The sequence below is a fragment of the Filicampus tigris genome, chromosome 14, assembly GCF_054856515.1.
Source record: "Filicampus tigris isolate MCC_2025a chromosome 14, RoL_Ftig_1.0, whole genome shotgun sequence".
Lineage (NCBI taxonomy): Eukaryota > Metazoa > Chordata > Actinopteri > Syngnathiformes > Syngnathidae > Filicampus > Filicampus tigris.
Genome location: NC_141230.1, coordinates 18,813,322 through 18,828,082, shown reverse-complemented (window position 1 = coordinate 18,828,082; position 14,761 = coordinate 18,813,322). Strand labels below are relative to the sequence as shown.

Sequence of the window (14,761 nt, the reverse complement as noted above, 5' to 3'; positions counted from 1 at the left end):
ATAGGCATTTGTTTCCCTGATGATGCCAACTGTCAACCCAAAAAAGTCCAAACCTTGGGGAGTGAACATGTGGTTGAGGTCGGTGACCTCAGCCTATGTGAACAAGTTTGACATGCACCACGGCTCTTTACTTTAGGGTTGAAGTGATGTTCCTTTGCGATGACATAAAGCACAAACACCACTGGATGGAATTTGGTGCACACAATCGTTGTTCTTTTCGAAGATGTTTTGAAGTTGTTAGCACTGTTTTCCTATTTAGGAAAATAGTCATTTGTTTTCTTTCATGGCCAAAGAAGTGGCAAATCTGGCCAGAGGCTTAGTTTTCACCCGTTGCCAGGCAAACTTCATTGGGCACCATTATAACTGCCTCATAATAAATAGGTAGATGTTGTAGCGAGATAGCTAGCTAGATAGCCAAATGGCTAGCAAGAAAGCTAGCGCGATAGCCAGAGATAGGGAGAGTCCACATTCCAACCACTGCTTCGTCTTATATTCCTAAAAGTGATACATGAAAATAATGGATAAACACATTTCCCACACCAGTTGTCTTTTTGTTTTGTTTTATTTCATTTTGCTTTAGGGATGGAAGAGTTTACAAGATCACCAAAACTGCTGATTATGTCTGTTGTCAATCAAATGCTGCAACCATTCCTGGTTGAAGCACATGATTATGAACATGGCATGCCAGGAGTTTTGCTACCACAAAGAGAGGCAATCAACAAACACTGCAGTAGAGTAGGCACTTTGAGAATTTTGGCTCTCTGTTACATTCATGACAATTAACGCATTTGATTTTCACAAAGAAAGGCATTCAGTGACCTGGTTGAGAAGAAGACAGGACGACCTGTTCTGATAAAACCGAAAAGCAGCAGCACCGATGATGATCTCCTCAGGGGCCACTATTGTTAACTAACTATTCTCCTTAAAAGTGGGCCATTTAAAGGGCCCCTCACTAGTTAACAACTACTGTATGGCTTTACAATGTGTTGTTCAAATCAGCCCACCCGCAACCCCGCTGAGGATAACCCGTACAAAGAATGTACAAGACAGATGACGTTTCATCATTTTCAACAAAAGATAGGCTGAGCTGAAAACATTCTTTTTTTTTTTTTTTTACCCCCAAATTAACAAACTTTCATCAGACACTCACGCCCAATGATGTAAGTTATAAAATGAACCTTCGGCCAGTGCTTTCTGTAGGCGTAAAAAGCAGGATTACAGTGGATGGCATTCAGTCATTTTCAACAAAAACTAGGCTGTTTATAAATTTCTGTTCTTCTTTAATGTTCTCTTAGTAATGTGTTTCCGGCCATCTAGTAGTCAATAGTGTAATTACACCCCAAATAAATGGGTATTAGATCAAACTACAGTTACTATCGGTACAAAAATTAAAAATCTGCGATGGAGACTTTTTTACGATACTCTCGCCTGTCGAGCGGCCTCTCAAACTTACATGATTCCAGCCAAAGTCTTCTAATGTATAACGCTGATGAAATGGAAACGAAAACAAATCTGAGCAAAGGATTCCCATTTCACAATTTGATTAGTGTATTGTTTCATGATTGAAAATGAGCAAACTCTTGCAGTTAATGTCAGGCCTCTTCGTCCGTGGACAGCTGAGCCAAGCGGTTGGCGTGCTCGCTATAATCGAACGCCTGGAACTTGGCGGGGAGCTCCCACCACTTGGTGTAATTGCTGAATTTCCTTTCTTTGATAGTCACAACAAAGTTCTTCAATTGCGGGCAGGGGCACTCGATTCCTCGATACATCATCATGGTGCCCCATTGCTGCAACACAAGGATGGATGTGAGCATGATTGTGAATAGGTGATAGGACCAATACTGACAACACAAGATGGGATTCAGAACTTATTTGTTCAGGGCCTAAATTCTGTCATTGGAGACTGTTAGCCTGTTTACGATGTTTTCCAGAAAATTCAGCTAGAAAGATTGAAACTGCACCTCATAACCTCCCGTTGACTAAAATGTGTCTGATGATGCTGAATTTCATACGTTTTATTCAATAATGTGGCATCCATAACTGATATCGCCATTAGGCCACATGATAGCAAAATACATATAAAAAAAACAAAACATTTAATTTATAGTGTAAAACTGTTGTAAATAAGTATTTTTTTCTGAGGTGATTGAGTCTGAAATAAAAATACTTTAACACAGCGGCGTAGACTTCAAAGACGTCAAATGTTGCTGCATGCTTGGAATGGGAAAAAAATAGCACCATCTGGTGGATATATGCAAATCTAAAAAAAAAAAAAAAAAAAAAGCTAGTAATGTTTGATATTCTAGTAAAATGGAATATCATAGTTTAAGCGAAAATGTGGGAACAGAAATTGAACTGACAGTGACATTCTTTTTGGTGCTTGAAACAAATTTGCCCGTAAAAATTCTACCTATTCAGTAGTAATCCAACACATATTAAAAAAAAAAAAGAAAAAAAAGAAAATGTCCCAAGGACCTCGAAAGCCAGTGAAGTTTCTTAATGAGAGTTCATTGGCTCGTGCACACCATCAGGTCTGCAATGAACTCTGCATGGCCATTTCTCAGGAATTCAAAACACTTGCTAGGGAGCACCTAAAAATAAACCATGCTTTCTTCAAGTCTGCTTGCTGAACTAAAAACACATTTCCAAACAATTTTACCTGCCCACAGTCCTTGCATGCTATGGAGCCATTAATTTCATAGTCCAGAAATCGTTCCTGAAGAGAAGTGTTTCCTTTCTGAATGAAAAGTTCTCTGTAAGGGAATTGTATTTAATGTGAGAATCCTACTGACAACATGCAAGTATAATCAAACCTTTAAATGAAATAGAAAAAAATACTTCTAAAATTGCACAAAATGTCCCACATATCGACGTCAACAATTTCTACCTAAACTGCTGTGAAACGTTGACGTGGTGCATGTCCTCAATGATGTGGATGTCGTCACCGCTGCAGACAAATTTGCAGCAATGTCGGCAACTTAACTTCACCTCTGACGGAAGCTCATTCTTTGTGGATTTTTTGCTTGTCATTTTCAACTTGTCCTCAAGAATAGCCTGAAGTTGAAATTCTTCAATCTAACGTGAAGGGGGCAAAAAACATAGCTGAAAACAATCTCATTGCGATATCAGGGAATCAGTTTGGAGAAGACATACCTTGCTTTTATATTCAGCAGGATCTAATGTTTGGATTCCGTCAATGGCTTTGGTCATTAAGTTCACGCGGTACTCATTGACACTTTCCTTCTCAGTCACCCCGGAGCCTTTCACCTCAATCACGATGTAAGTGCTGTCCTTTGCTCGAGCTCTGCCTTGAGCCTGCAGGAGGTAATAAAAGTGTATACAAGCAACAACCATTAGAGCTTCCTCACTGTGTAGCAAAATGTGACATTGTGGTGGTCCCTAGTGGTAATAGTCGTCATCCAAAGGATTTGGACCATCTCATAGCATCTATCTGTGTTGTCATGTGACAAATTATGGCTCACTCCATTATTTAATCCGGCCCACCAAGCAGTTACCTAATCCTGTATTCTGAGCATTCATTTACAAACACACTATGGGGCTGTAGACAAAATGGCGGACGAGACTCAGGCATTGTAAAGTCGAAACAGCGTAGGACGAGTACCGCATAACCCGAGGGCCGCCTGTAGTCACTTTTTATTTGGCCTACAGTTCTTATTTGTTTGTCCTATTGTAAGCATGTACAGATTCAACAGGTGTCCCAAGATTGACCCCTGGGGAACCCCTTAGGTCATAGCCATTTGGTCTGTGACCATTACCAATTTCAACAAAGTACGTCATGTCCCCGAGAGACGACTTGAGCCAGTTTAGAGCAGCTTTAGATACTTCCACCCTGTGTGATAAGACCACTAACCTGTATCATGGCAATCTCATTGGTCACAAGGCCGTAGCAGATGACAAAGTTGCACGCCGGTATGTCCAAACCTTCTTGGGCCACAGAGGTGGCAAGCAGCAAGTTGACAGCACCACTGCGGAATTTGTTCAACACATGCTTCTGCTCTACCTGATGAACACAAATAGCGCCACATCAACAGGATTAGCGTTGTGCTCACATTGTGCAACGGGGACATTATTTTCTCACAGGGGTCATTGGTTTGACAGCACTCTGGTCTCCACCTCCGATGACGTACGAGACTTTCACGCCCACGTCGTCAAACTTTGGGTTCTCCTGAATCCAACGGCTGAGAGCGATGGCGCTTTGTCGCATTTTGGTGAAAATGATTCCCCTGGCCTCCTCCCTGGTGGTGAACTGGTACAGAATATTTGATTGTAGTTTTGACAAGCTGTCATTTTCATAAGATTGATTCTTAGAAAGCTTCTCAAGGTTTTCCTTGTTGTCTGTAAGAAACACAGTGATGCTCAGTCTACAAAAACTCACTGCGGACATGAAGCTCACGTCCATATAAGGCTTACGCTATTTGTTTGAAATTCCACATGCTTGTCACATGTTGTTGAAATGCAGCACCATTCTTCTGATACCTTGGAATAAATTGAAGAGAATTCTCTCCGTATCGGTAATATTTATGACGTGGTCCTCGTCGGGGCTGGTTTTACTTTTCAACTCTTCCTTGTGTTTTTTTTCCAGGAAACTGAAGGCATCACGCATGCGAATGGTGTCGCTGACTATCAGAGCGTCGTTGTATCGTCGAAGGTGCTCCATGCAAACCCGCACTTCCTGAGCTTCCTCTTTGGCGGCTACAAGGGAGTCACGAGGTTACCGGCGAACAAGGAAAAAGAAAAGAGACAAAAAGAGTTGGACAGTTGCTCACCTTGTTGCTCGGACTGGACCACCCACTGTTCATAGTTCTGAGAGCCAAGCTCACAGCTGGGGCTCAGGTTAGCATGAATTTGAATAATGTTCATGATGTTCTTGATTACATCACCAAACGGGTCCTGTAAAATGTATGCGATGGGGCATAAACATTAGTCGCTGAATAAATATATAAAAATAGATTTTTGTGGACAAACCTTTGCTTTGTCTTCAACAAGAACAACTTTTTTGTCTGGTTTATTGCTGTAATTCCCGAGATTACCGGTCCAGATTTGGGAGGCATCCAAATTGGCACAAATCTACAAAAGAAACAGTGTGTTGGTGTGTAAATCATTTTGATTCTTTATTAATCTGACGCACTCTTTTGGACTAACACAAGCCAAAAAGGTGTTTTGGGTTTTGACTGGTATGTCAGTGAGACACTTTATGGGGACAAGTGGAACATTAGAAACAGCTTGCTGGAGAAATTTCGCCAGACAAGCACAGTAGCACATCTGAAGTCGAATGCACCTGAAGTTAGAAGTTTGCAACTCAACCAGTTTTTTGGAAAAAATACAACTCTTAAGTCAACACAGAACTTGGAAAAATCGAGTTTTAGAGGGATTTTGGTTTGAAGGCGTTTTTAACAGAAGGGTATGGCAAAAAAGGAACGTGATGGAAGTCAAACTGAAAATGGGACTGACTGTGATGTAGGAAAGTGATACAGTGAAAGTGATGAAATTTACAACAAAATAAGATACGTTTATTTAGTTATTTAACTTATAGGATTGCAGTTATATGTTGTACATTTACTTAACCCTTCACAAATGTCAATTTTACAAATGTTAAAAGAATGAACGGGCAGAAAAAAACGAGTGCTTTAACTGCAAGAAAAATGAGTACATATGATAATAATAATATGAGTGATAGTTTTACGTTCCATTAAACAGTGTGCGGCTCAAAAGAGCATTCCTGTGTGCCACACTTTGCGCCGAATCAAGTCACTATAGTAGCGAAATTAGCTTCCGCGGTCGAATGGAACATGTCATTTCTTGCCCTTTTCGTACCACCCACATAAATTCATGATGTGGAAAGTCTCGTTTACACTGTAACGTAAGTATTCTTCTCTTGCGTTGTAGAACTCTCAAACGTACGCCATGGCGACGTCACTGCTGCCGTAGTTCCATTTAAATTTCAAACGTAGCGCCGCAGACGAGCTCAATGCTCATTGCCTTTTTGGGTGGTCTAGAGGAGTGCCGAAGCCTGTTAGCGAGCAAGCTAGCTGGTGGCTAGCGTCACTTGTCATGGCGTGGAAAGCCCCGTGACAACCCGGCGGGATATATTGCAGCCATCAGAGGCTTTAAGAAGATATATTTTCGAGGCTCAAACGTCGGAATGTGCAAGCATAAGAAAATTGCTACATGAAGCAGCATACATTTTTCAGCGGGCTGTGATTTACGGGGCATCCAATGGACAAGCCTACGGCGTTTGAGAGTACAGACAACAAATGATTTTTCACAATTTTGAAGCCTCATTTTCTATTTAGTAATTGCTGTTTTTTTTTTTAATCATTCAAATTTGGCAGGGTTTTTAACAACACTATTATCTTGTGTCAAATTTACAAGAGAGATTTCAGTTTCCAAGTAAAACGTAAACGTTTAAACGTAGTTTTTCCACATCTCGACAATAGAACGAAATAGAACTATATATATATATATATATATATATATATATATATATATATATATATATATTTTTTTTCTTCTCATATGTTGTCCTGACCTGCAAAATGTTTTCCTTCGCTGTCTTCAGTTTTGTGGCGTTGCCCACCCCCAGTGAGGCCGTCATCCCCAGGATCTGAGGCAGCGGCACCATCTCCTTCTGCTCCTTCTTCAACATCATGTTCTTGTACTTCTGCTTCAGGTAACGCATCATCACTCGGTTGTAGACCTCACCCTTCTTAGTGTGATGGCACTCGTCTATTATAATCAGGGTGATATCTGGAAATATAAGACAAAAACAGAAATGAATGCATTCAGAAATGACATAGTAGCTGCTTTTAAAGGGAGAGACTGGGAACCGATGCATGGATGGACACTGCCACCCTCAATGTTTTTTTGTTTTTTTTTTTCGCCTTGGTGGAGGTCTACTCTTTTATTGAATGCACTTGCTCAATCAGTAACAAATAATACAATTCTGAGACATTTGAGTGTTTTGACTGTGGACGTCCATTTGTTTTATAAAATATATACTAATACTAATACTAATACTAAATACTAATTGGAATTAATTTAACAGTGGGTGGTTGAATGCGAGCACTCTCACCTCTCCTCTGCAACTATATTTAAAATGAATCATGTCAACAAGTTAGCATTGTGATGTAAACGTATGCCCCGGAGGAAACAAAGAGCGGCGGCTTGATGATTTGTAGGTGATAGATGTTCTCATGTGAATTTCGTCAGCCACACACTGATGGCTTGAACAGACGTGGGAAGTGGAAACTAGCAGGAGAAAAAAAAGGATTAAAAATAAACAAATAAGTAAAAAAGCACACGCTTTCAGGCGTTTCAACAAACAGCATATGTTCCACTTAGGTGGCTATTCCACCTTGGACTGTTGAGTGCCAACAAAAGCCGAAGACTGACAAGATACTGTCAGGTATCGTCCTGGGAGAAGCGTTGTGTCCTCTGGGTGGCTTCCTATTGCTAAAAATATCAATATTTTGCACTTTTGAGTCTAGATAAATGTTTTACTGAATGTAGGGCCATAAATCTGACATCTTAATTTAGTTTTGTATTATTTATTTAACCAACTTTTCTCTGATCAAGATAAATGAGGCGAGTGAAAGTGTTACAACCTCAATTGTAGATTGATGCAAAAGGACCACGGGCCTTCCTTGTGCTACCGACGGAATGTAAGGACGGAAGCGCTTTAAAAGGACAAGGACGGACGGGGTCAGAGGACGATAATTTTTTATGAATAAGGACATAGGGATGAGGACGGAAGGGTACCCAAGTCGCGGACGGAGGACGGACCAGAATTAAAGCGTAAAGTGCCTAGCTCTGAATATATTTTTGTTCCGCCCAACTAAAGTAGTCTTGTTGTAGTTTAGCTACTTTTGCCATTCTATTGTATCTTAGCTAGCTGCATCGTGTCATTCAGATACATTTAATGTAGACTAACTTGTATCTTATCTTACCGGTACTAATTTTACAAGCGGCTTGCCCAGAACTAGAGGTATATCTTCCCCCCCCAACCCCCCCTCAGTCATTCAAAAATAAATTCAGCGTTGCTGTGATCATTTTTTGGAACAACAATTATGATACGTAAGCACACATGTTACTACAAACATTGGGGAATACCCAGTGGCACACTTTGACTAGTTTATTTTCCAAATACAAATAGCTGCCTCACAATCCTAGGACTTCCCTGTATCAGTAAAAATTCAATCTCCTTTGGGATTAAATTGTGGAATTTCTAGCACTACAGTCGAAGCAAGCTCAGAAGAAAGCGGTTTCAGATCATACCCTTTAGATGCACTCCTTCGTCTTCTCCTTTGACCGACCTCTCCAAGTAATTTTCCAGAATCTGGGCTGTGCAAATGATGATGTCGTTTTTTTTCACAATCTCTGTGAAAGAGATTTTGAGCACGGATTTTCCACTGACTCTTTCCACTTTATATGCGTGCTTCAGAAAGCGATGGAACTCTGTGGCATAATGCTGCTCAACAAGAGGAACCTGTGGACCAACACCAAAGAGGCAATTTGTCAGGCATTTTTTTAATCTGGAAAAACAAAACTTTATTTTTTGAAAAAAAAAAAAAAAAAAATTAAGATCTTATCAATTATTTTCAAATTAAAAGAACAAACTCACAACATTTCATTCAACGTTCCATGAGAATCTTAAACCCAAAATGAAGATGTTTTGATGTATTTGGAAGAGCGTTGTTATTTTTGTGGAAGCCGTTTTAAAATACATTGGGCATTTTATAGGGCAGAGTAATGTTTTGACATTTTTCTTTTAGCTAGGAAGAAAGGAAGTGGAATTGCACACAAACACAATTCCTGAGGTGGTTTCAGAGCTAGAAAGCCATTAATCTGAAACGGAGCAAGGAGGGATTTTCTTTATTCATTTTTTCCAAAGTACAACCGTTCCCACACATGCCAGAGAGGAAAAGCGTGCAGGGAAACCTTACGGCGTGTAATTTGTGGTCAACTGACCCACATGTGCACACTGAATGAAAGATAGAATGTTTTTTTTGCTGGGTATTTGAGAATTGGGGGAAAGTGGGTCAAATGATTCTAATGTTGTAAAGATGTAAATGGAAAATCTAATTGTTCTATACTTCAATCCACTTCATTTTCGTACCGTGTTCACCAGGATGACCACTTTGCCTGTTTTCCCCTCTGCCCTCCTGCGGTCCAAATGCTCACGGGTAATATAAACCGCCACCCTGGTTTTACCACTTCCGGTCGGGAGGCATATGATGATGTTTTTCCCCTCCAAGGCAGGTTTAGCCACGTCCATCTGATAGTCCCGAAGAACAATATCAGCTTTATCTGGCCTTCCAGCAGCTGCGCCCGGGTCACGCAGTTCTGAAATGCAGACAGACTTAATCATTTGGTTAGCAAAGCACAATTACGGTACAGGCATAATAATGCTCAGGAAAATAATGCTATTGTTTTTTGTTGAATTAGATTGTCGCCTCAGTGTTTATTGAAGAAAGTGTATTGAAATGGCTTCTTAAACATACAAATGTGCTAATCTCAGCTGACAATGGGGTTCTCTAAAGCGGCCACAGCAGCGGACTAGCTAGATAGCTAAGTGTGCGGCGCAATTTCGCGGTATAGCTGCTGATGCGAGCAAAGGCGCTAAAGTTCTGACATAGTGGGTGAGGGAGGATTCATGCGGCTTCGTTTTAGCCACACCCCCAAAGTCAGGATAAACGAAATGGTGAAAAACAGTTTAACACTATAGTCCCGCAGTTGAGTATTACATAGTTCTCGGTATTTGCATGTTTTTAGCTTTAAACACTTGTAATGTACTGTATGTATAAACAAATCTCAGAATTCACTTTACAGAGTATTTAATTATGCAAAATATGTATATTTTATAAGTAATGTTTAAAAAAAGTTGATGGGAGCTGCACGTAGCTAATTCATTGATTTTACATTGTAAAAGAAGTTGTTGAAGTGCATTTTGGATACTGTTATTTTTGCCCCACCTCCCCCCACTATTATTAAAGGGGGAAGTCAACCCAAACATATTTTTTTCAAGAATAAATTTTGCGTTTGTGGAATAAGTGTTAATCCACTCGTTTTTAGCCATCGCGGGGGGCGGCCATTTTGTCTTCTGTCGACTGAAAATGACATCACAACTGCTCACAAGGACCAATCACGGCGGACCTGTTTTCTGAATCTGAGCCGTGATTGGTCGTTGTGAACAGTTGTGATGTCATTTTCAGTCGACACAAGACAAAATGGCCGCTCCCAGAGATGGCTAAAAACGAGTGCATTTTGCTGCTTAACTTGGATTCTACAAACGTAAAATGAATCAGAATGCCGTGTTTCAACTAGTGGCCCTGCTGGGAACATATTCTAGAAAAAAATATGTTTGGGTTGACTTCCCCTTTAAGCAATTTATCATTGTAATTTTCATTTAAAACAAAAATTTTATTGAGGAAATGTGAGAAAAGTTCGACTTTTGTTCTCCAAACTACAAATGCATAATTACCAAACTGCCATTACAATCATTTGTATTCTTACACATGCTCCACAGTTTGGTTTGGAATCACTGTACTAAATCAAAGCACATTGCAGGTAGGTCAAATGTGGAATGTGCATGCTGAGGTAAATATCGCTACTGAGACGCATCACTTGTCCACATACGCTCACTTTGATGTGCACCAAATGTGTTAAGCAGATGTTGCTTCAGCACAAATTCAAAGGCTTCCACAATTCCAAACAAGAAGTATCATCGTCAATGAAATATGAGTCAATACAAGTACCTAAAATGTTCCAGGAAATATGAGGCAGCGCGTTTTCCTGCAGAGCTTAACATCTGCATGTGATTATCAGGCACCTCCATTTTCCCAGCATACTTGGGAGTGTATGATTCGCTCACACTTTGCTAAAGTCGCCATGTAGGGAGATCCACTTGAGTCGGATGGTTATAATTCATTTGCTTTTCTAAGTAGAAGGGGGATAACGAACGCAACTGAGGAAACATGTGTGACGCATGCCCCCTTTTGCTACTTGCTCTCATCGGCTCTAAATGTCCCCCAGTTATGAGTTCAACCTCCCGCACAGGTCCGTTCTCAGCGCGGCAATTGTCGGCCTCGGACGTCACATGCTTGTGGTGGTTTAATGTGACTACATGCAATCTAGGGAGTCAGCAATGATGTGACATCACTCATAACTTTGCTGCTCCCTAACAAGGAGCTGAATCGCAAAATTTACAACCGCCATGAACATTTCCAAGGTCATCCATTTTTGTGCCTTTCTGTAACTCCTGCAATGTTTTCAAGAACTATTTCAGTTGCAACCTGTTTAGTGGCCACTTCCCTCCGTTTGAACCCTTGCAACGGCGCAGTACTGTTGACCAATTGTTTTGACTAGATCTCATCATGTTAAAATTAGGGCGCGACTGGTCATGGATTTTTTAGGCTGAAGCCGATAAACCCAAAAGCCATAAACATACGAATTACAGGCAGGATATTTGACTGTTTTACAATACCTTGTACTTTAGCTTTTGTTTAATCTTTCAACAGAGAGAAAAATTGGCAAAAAAAACCATTTTTTTTTCAGATTGGATTTGGGAGGCTGTTTGAATGTCCTTTCAACATTGAATGACCTTTGTCTTATGTTGTAATATGTTAATGTATATAAAAAAAATACAATTGGCAAAAATTGGCCGATTTTTGCCGATTTTCGAAAGCGCTGATATCAGGCGATTTAAATTGGTCGGGCTCTGATAAAGGGGCCTTTAAAATTTTGAGTCAAATTGAACTAGGAAATGTATTTGTCCATTCGGGGCTCAAACACCTGTTGTGAATTTTGCTATTCAGCTCCTTGAGAGAGCATTTAATTGTGCAAAAATGACAGTAGTTTGACATTTGCAGTCAAACGTTTACAGAAAATTAAATGAAGTTCACTGCGAAAGGTTAAGATGCCTTTTAGGGTCATCGTGAAATTCCACCTGAAAGCCACATATCCTTATCATCGTGGGAGTAGATGATAAGAATAAAGCAATCAAAATAGAGCCATTGAGTAAAAAGTGGTGACGGCATGATAATGGCGTCGATCTGTAAAAAAAGAGTCTTCCAATGGGCAGTGATTTGCCGATACTGAGCCAACATATGTTTTTTATTTGACGCACCGGCTATGCGCTGCCAACTTTTAACTTCTGTGTGCTTCATCACGGTACACATGACACGTATAACTTGGTAGGGGCCACTGAGACACGCAGAGCTCCTAAAAAGTCATTTAGCTTTCACAAATGCTGTTTAATGCAAACGCTTTCATGTGTGCGGGCTCCGTTCTCAGCAAACGTAAACACCCAGTATAGGTTGTGAACCCAAGCGGACAGCCTGCAGTCAAGCGAGTGAGTGTGTGAAATATTCCCACCTGGTGGTGACAGCTCTGAACTGCTGCTTAACTTATCCGCGGCATCTTCATGTGAGCGTTCAACCTGGTCCACGTCTGAGGAGGTGACATAGTAGGCACAAGTGAGGAAGTCTCAAGTCTGTAGTCTGAAGTCTGAAATGATATACTGACTGACGATACGATCATATTTGTCAGCTGACTAGCATTTTAAAGACGGGTACCTGTGTTGTCACCCTCAGTGTCCTTCTGATCCAAATGTTGACATGTACAATTTTCTGGACTTTCTTTCGCCGCGTCACTTCCCGTAGTGTCATCTTTTGTTTAGGAAAGTGGTGACAAGATAAAAGTCTCATTAGCATGTTTTGGTATGTTTCTAAAAAAGATGTTCGTCAAGTCCAGGTTCGCTGTTCACATATTGACCCATTTAGATTTTTTTTTAATCTGTGTAACCGATACTTGATGAAAAACAGCAATTTTCATATTTTTGGGGATCTTTTTGTAATGCACCAATGTGCCACAATATAGTGTCAAAGTCCTGGCTAATATCAAAGTAGTCATTGGTGTCCAATTAAAAAGTATTGTTGACGTGATACATCTCAAGTGAGACATTGTATATCAGCTATGTTTAACCTGGGTTGTAAGTGGAGGTTACAACGTTCTTCGCCACATGCGCATGTACATTCCAGTGCATTTTTTAAAACGTAATTATCTACAATAATGCCAATTATTTTTAAGGTTAGGACCTTGACATGATATTAAAATGTTTTGGGGTTTTTCCATAGTTTATGGCAGTGTTTCTCCAACTTTATTGAGCCAAGGCACAAATTTCTCATCAGAAAAAAAATCTCACGGCACACCACTCAGCAAAACAGCATAGAAAGTGGCTGTTCGGGGACATTAGGTGCCTTCTGTCATCTAGTGAAAAAAAAATGTTTGCACAAATAAATCAACAAAACTTTTTTTTTTTTTAATTAGGATGTATATATTTTTCGTTAAAATAATTGACATAGGATAATTTCCCGCGGCACACCTGATGATCTCTCACGACACACTAATGTGCCACGGAACACTGGTTGAGAATCGCTGGTTTATGGAAATTCAATTTTTTATGTTGGCTGTTATAATTTAATTTTAAGACATGACTGACTTTTTCTCTGTTCGCAGCTGGGCTCGGTCTTACGTCGCCATAGTTTATTGTATTGCGTGATGCATGTGCACTCCTAGTGGCTACCTGTGGTATTACAGTCGGTGGATCCTCCCATCAGTTTGTACAAGTCCTTGTGTTCAGTGTCAAGCAGAATTTGGACAAAATCCGAGTACCATCCCGGGGGACACCTCACGATTCTTTTCAGGAGTTCACGAGCCGCCTCTCTGAGTCCTTGATTGCCTACTAAGTGAAGGATCTGGAGAATGAACAGCAAGAAAGATGTGATTGGTGAAAATCGGCAATTAATCATTCTAACTGTATTTACAGTCGGTTGACGAAATTAGATTAGTTGGATTGTGTGTTAGCGTCTCAGTACCTAATGAAGTGACTTCATATAAGGGTTTTTGCTGCCATCTTGTGGTCATGACTGAATTTCGACAGTTTTTAAATTAAACGTCACGCAGTACATTTTGACAGCTCGCGAAACAAAACAAAACCAGTCCAAACGTGTACTCACTTTGTCTTGGTCATCCTTGGTGATGAGTCTGCGCGCAAAGCAGTGCATGCACACCTCTTTAGTGTTCATGGCCACCAGACTGGGCACCAGGATATCGATCATTCGCATGCAGTTGTCGTTTTCAGCCTCCACCTCGGCGTCGGGGAGCTTTCCCCGCATGTAGTCGGCTGCCTGTCGGCATTCCGCGTTGGACAAGGCGTCCACGAAGTTCTGGAACCAGCCTTCCGGGCGCGGCTTGCGGAGGACGGCTCCGACTAGGACGTCCACCGCCGCCGAGTTGCCGTCGGTCTGGGCCCTTTGTCGGACGCGTTCTTTCTGCTCGGGTTCCAGTAAATCAAGATGGTCCAGAACGGGCTCCACCGCGATGTACGTTCGGAGCCTCGGCCGAAAGCTTTCGATCAGATTCTCATTGATGATGTCGTCCCCATCGGCCGCCATGACTCACACACTGCTCGCTTTCCAGGGGATGCAGTCCCAAATGTTTCTCTTTTGGCAAAACGAAAGTAAAATGTGTAACTTTCGTTTCACCACAATTATGCCACTAGTACTTAATTCAGCCGAGAGATGGCAGCATTTGACAGTGGACAACACGCAGCAACTTAGTAAAAGGGTCCATATGAGTCCGACTGACTGTGATCTACAATTAGAATTAGTATAAATAACCGTGTAAAAATAACAAAACGAAACTAAGGGAATATGAAATGTACATAGGTTACTACCTACAT

At 40.9% G+C, this 14,761-nt stretch overlaps 1 protein-coding gene and 1 long non-coding RNA gene across 3 annotated transcripts in view; one reads left to right on the top strand and one right to left on the bottom strand.

Moving 5' to 3' along the window:
- The window catches only part of LOC147136678 (uncharacterized), an 88,211-nt gene that overhangs the window by 16,793 nt on the left and 56,657 nt on the right, over nt 1-14,761 (top strand). For both annotated transcript variants that reach the window (XR_015089500.1, XR_015089501.1), the window contains exons 6-7: nt 4,604-4,854; nt 6,581-6,691. This is a non-coding gene — a long non-coding RNA (uncharacterized LOC147136678). The remainder of the gene's footprint in view (nt 1-4,603; nt 4,855-6,580; nt 6,692-14,761) is intronic.
- Nucleotides 544-14,539, bottom strand: ifih1 (interferon induced with helicase C domain 1). The gene is made up of 16 exons (XM_086051173.1): nt 14,037-14,539; nt 13,604-13,775; nt 12,594-12,686; nt 12,394-12,468; nt 9,137-9,363; nt 8,296-8,506; nt 6,551-6,768; nt 4,987-5,088; nt 4,788-4,911; nt 4,498-4,713; nt 4,100-4,356; nt 3,872-4,021; nt 3,154-3,315; nt 2,888-3,075; nt 2,660-2,753; nt 544-1,787 (listed from the first exon to the last, which is right to left on the bottom strand). The coding sequence occupies exons 1-16, from the start codon at nt 14,472-14,474 to the stop codon at nt 1,593-1,595; spliced, it is 2,922 nt and encodes a 973-aa protein (XP_085907299.1). The 5' UTR covers nt 14,475-14,539; the 3' UTR covers nt 544-1,592.

What these genes read in the sequence shown, in the direction of transcription:
- ifih1 (XM_086051173.1), bottom strand. Translation starts at nt 14,474, where the DNA reads ATGGCGGCCGATGGGGACGACATCATCAATGAGAATCTGATCGAAAGC. An exon ending in CGAAGGAGTGCATCTAAAGG is followed by an intron (nt 6,769 to 8,295) that starts GTATGATCTGAA and finishes TTATATTTCCAG; the next exon opens with ATATCACCCTGATTATAATA. An exon ending in CATGCAAGGACTGTGGGCAG is followed by an intron (nt 1,788 to 2,659) that starts GTAAAATTGTTT and finishes CTTGTGTTGCAG; the next exon opens with CAATGGGGCACCATGATGAT.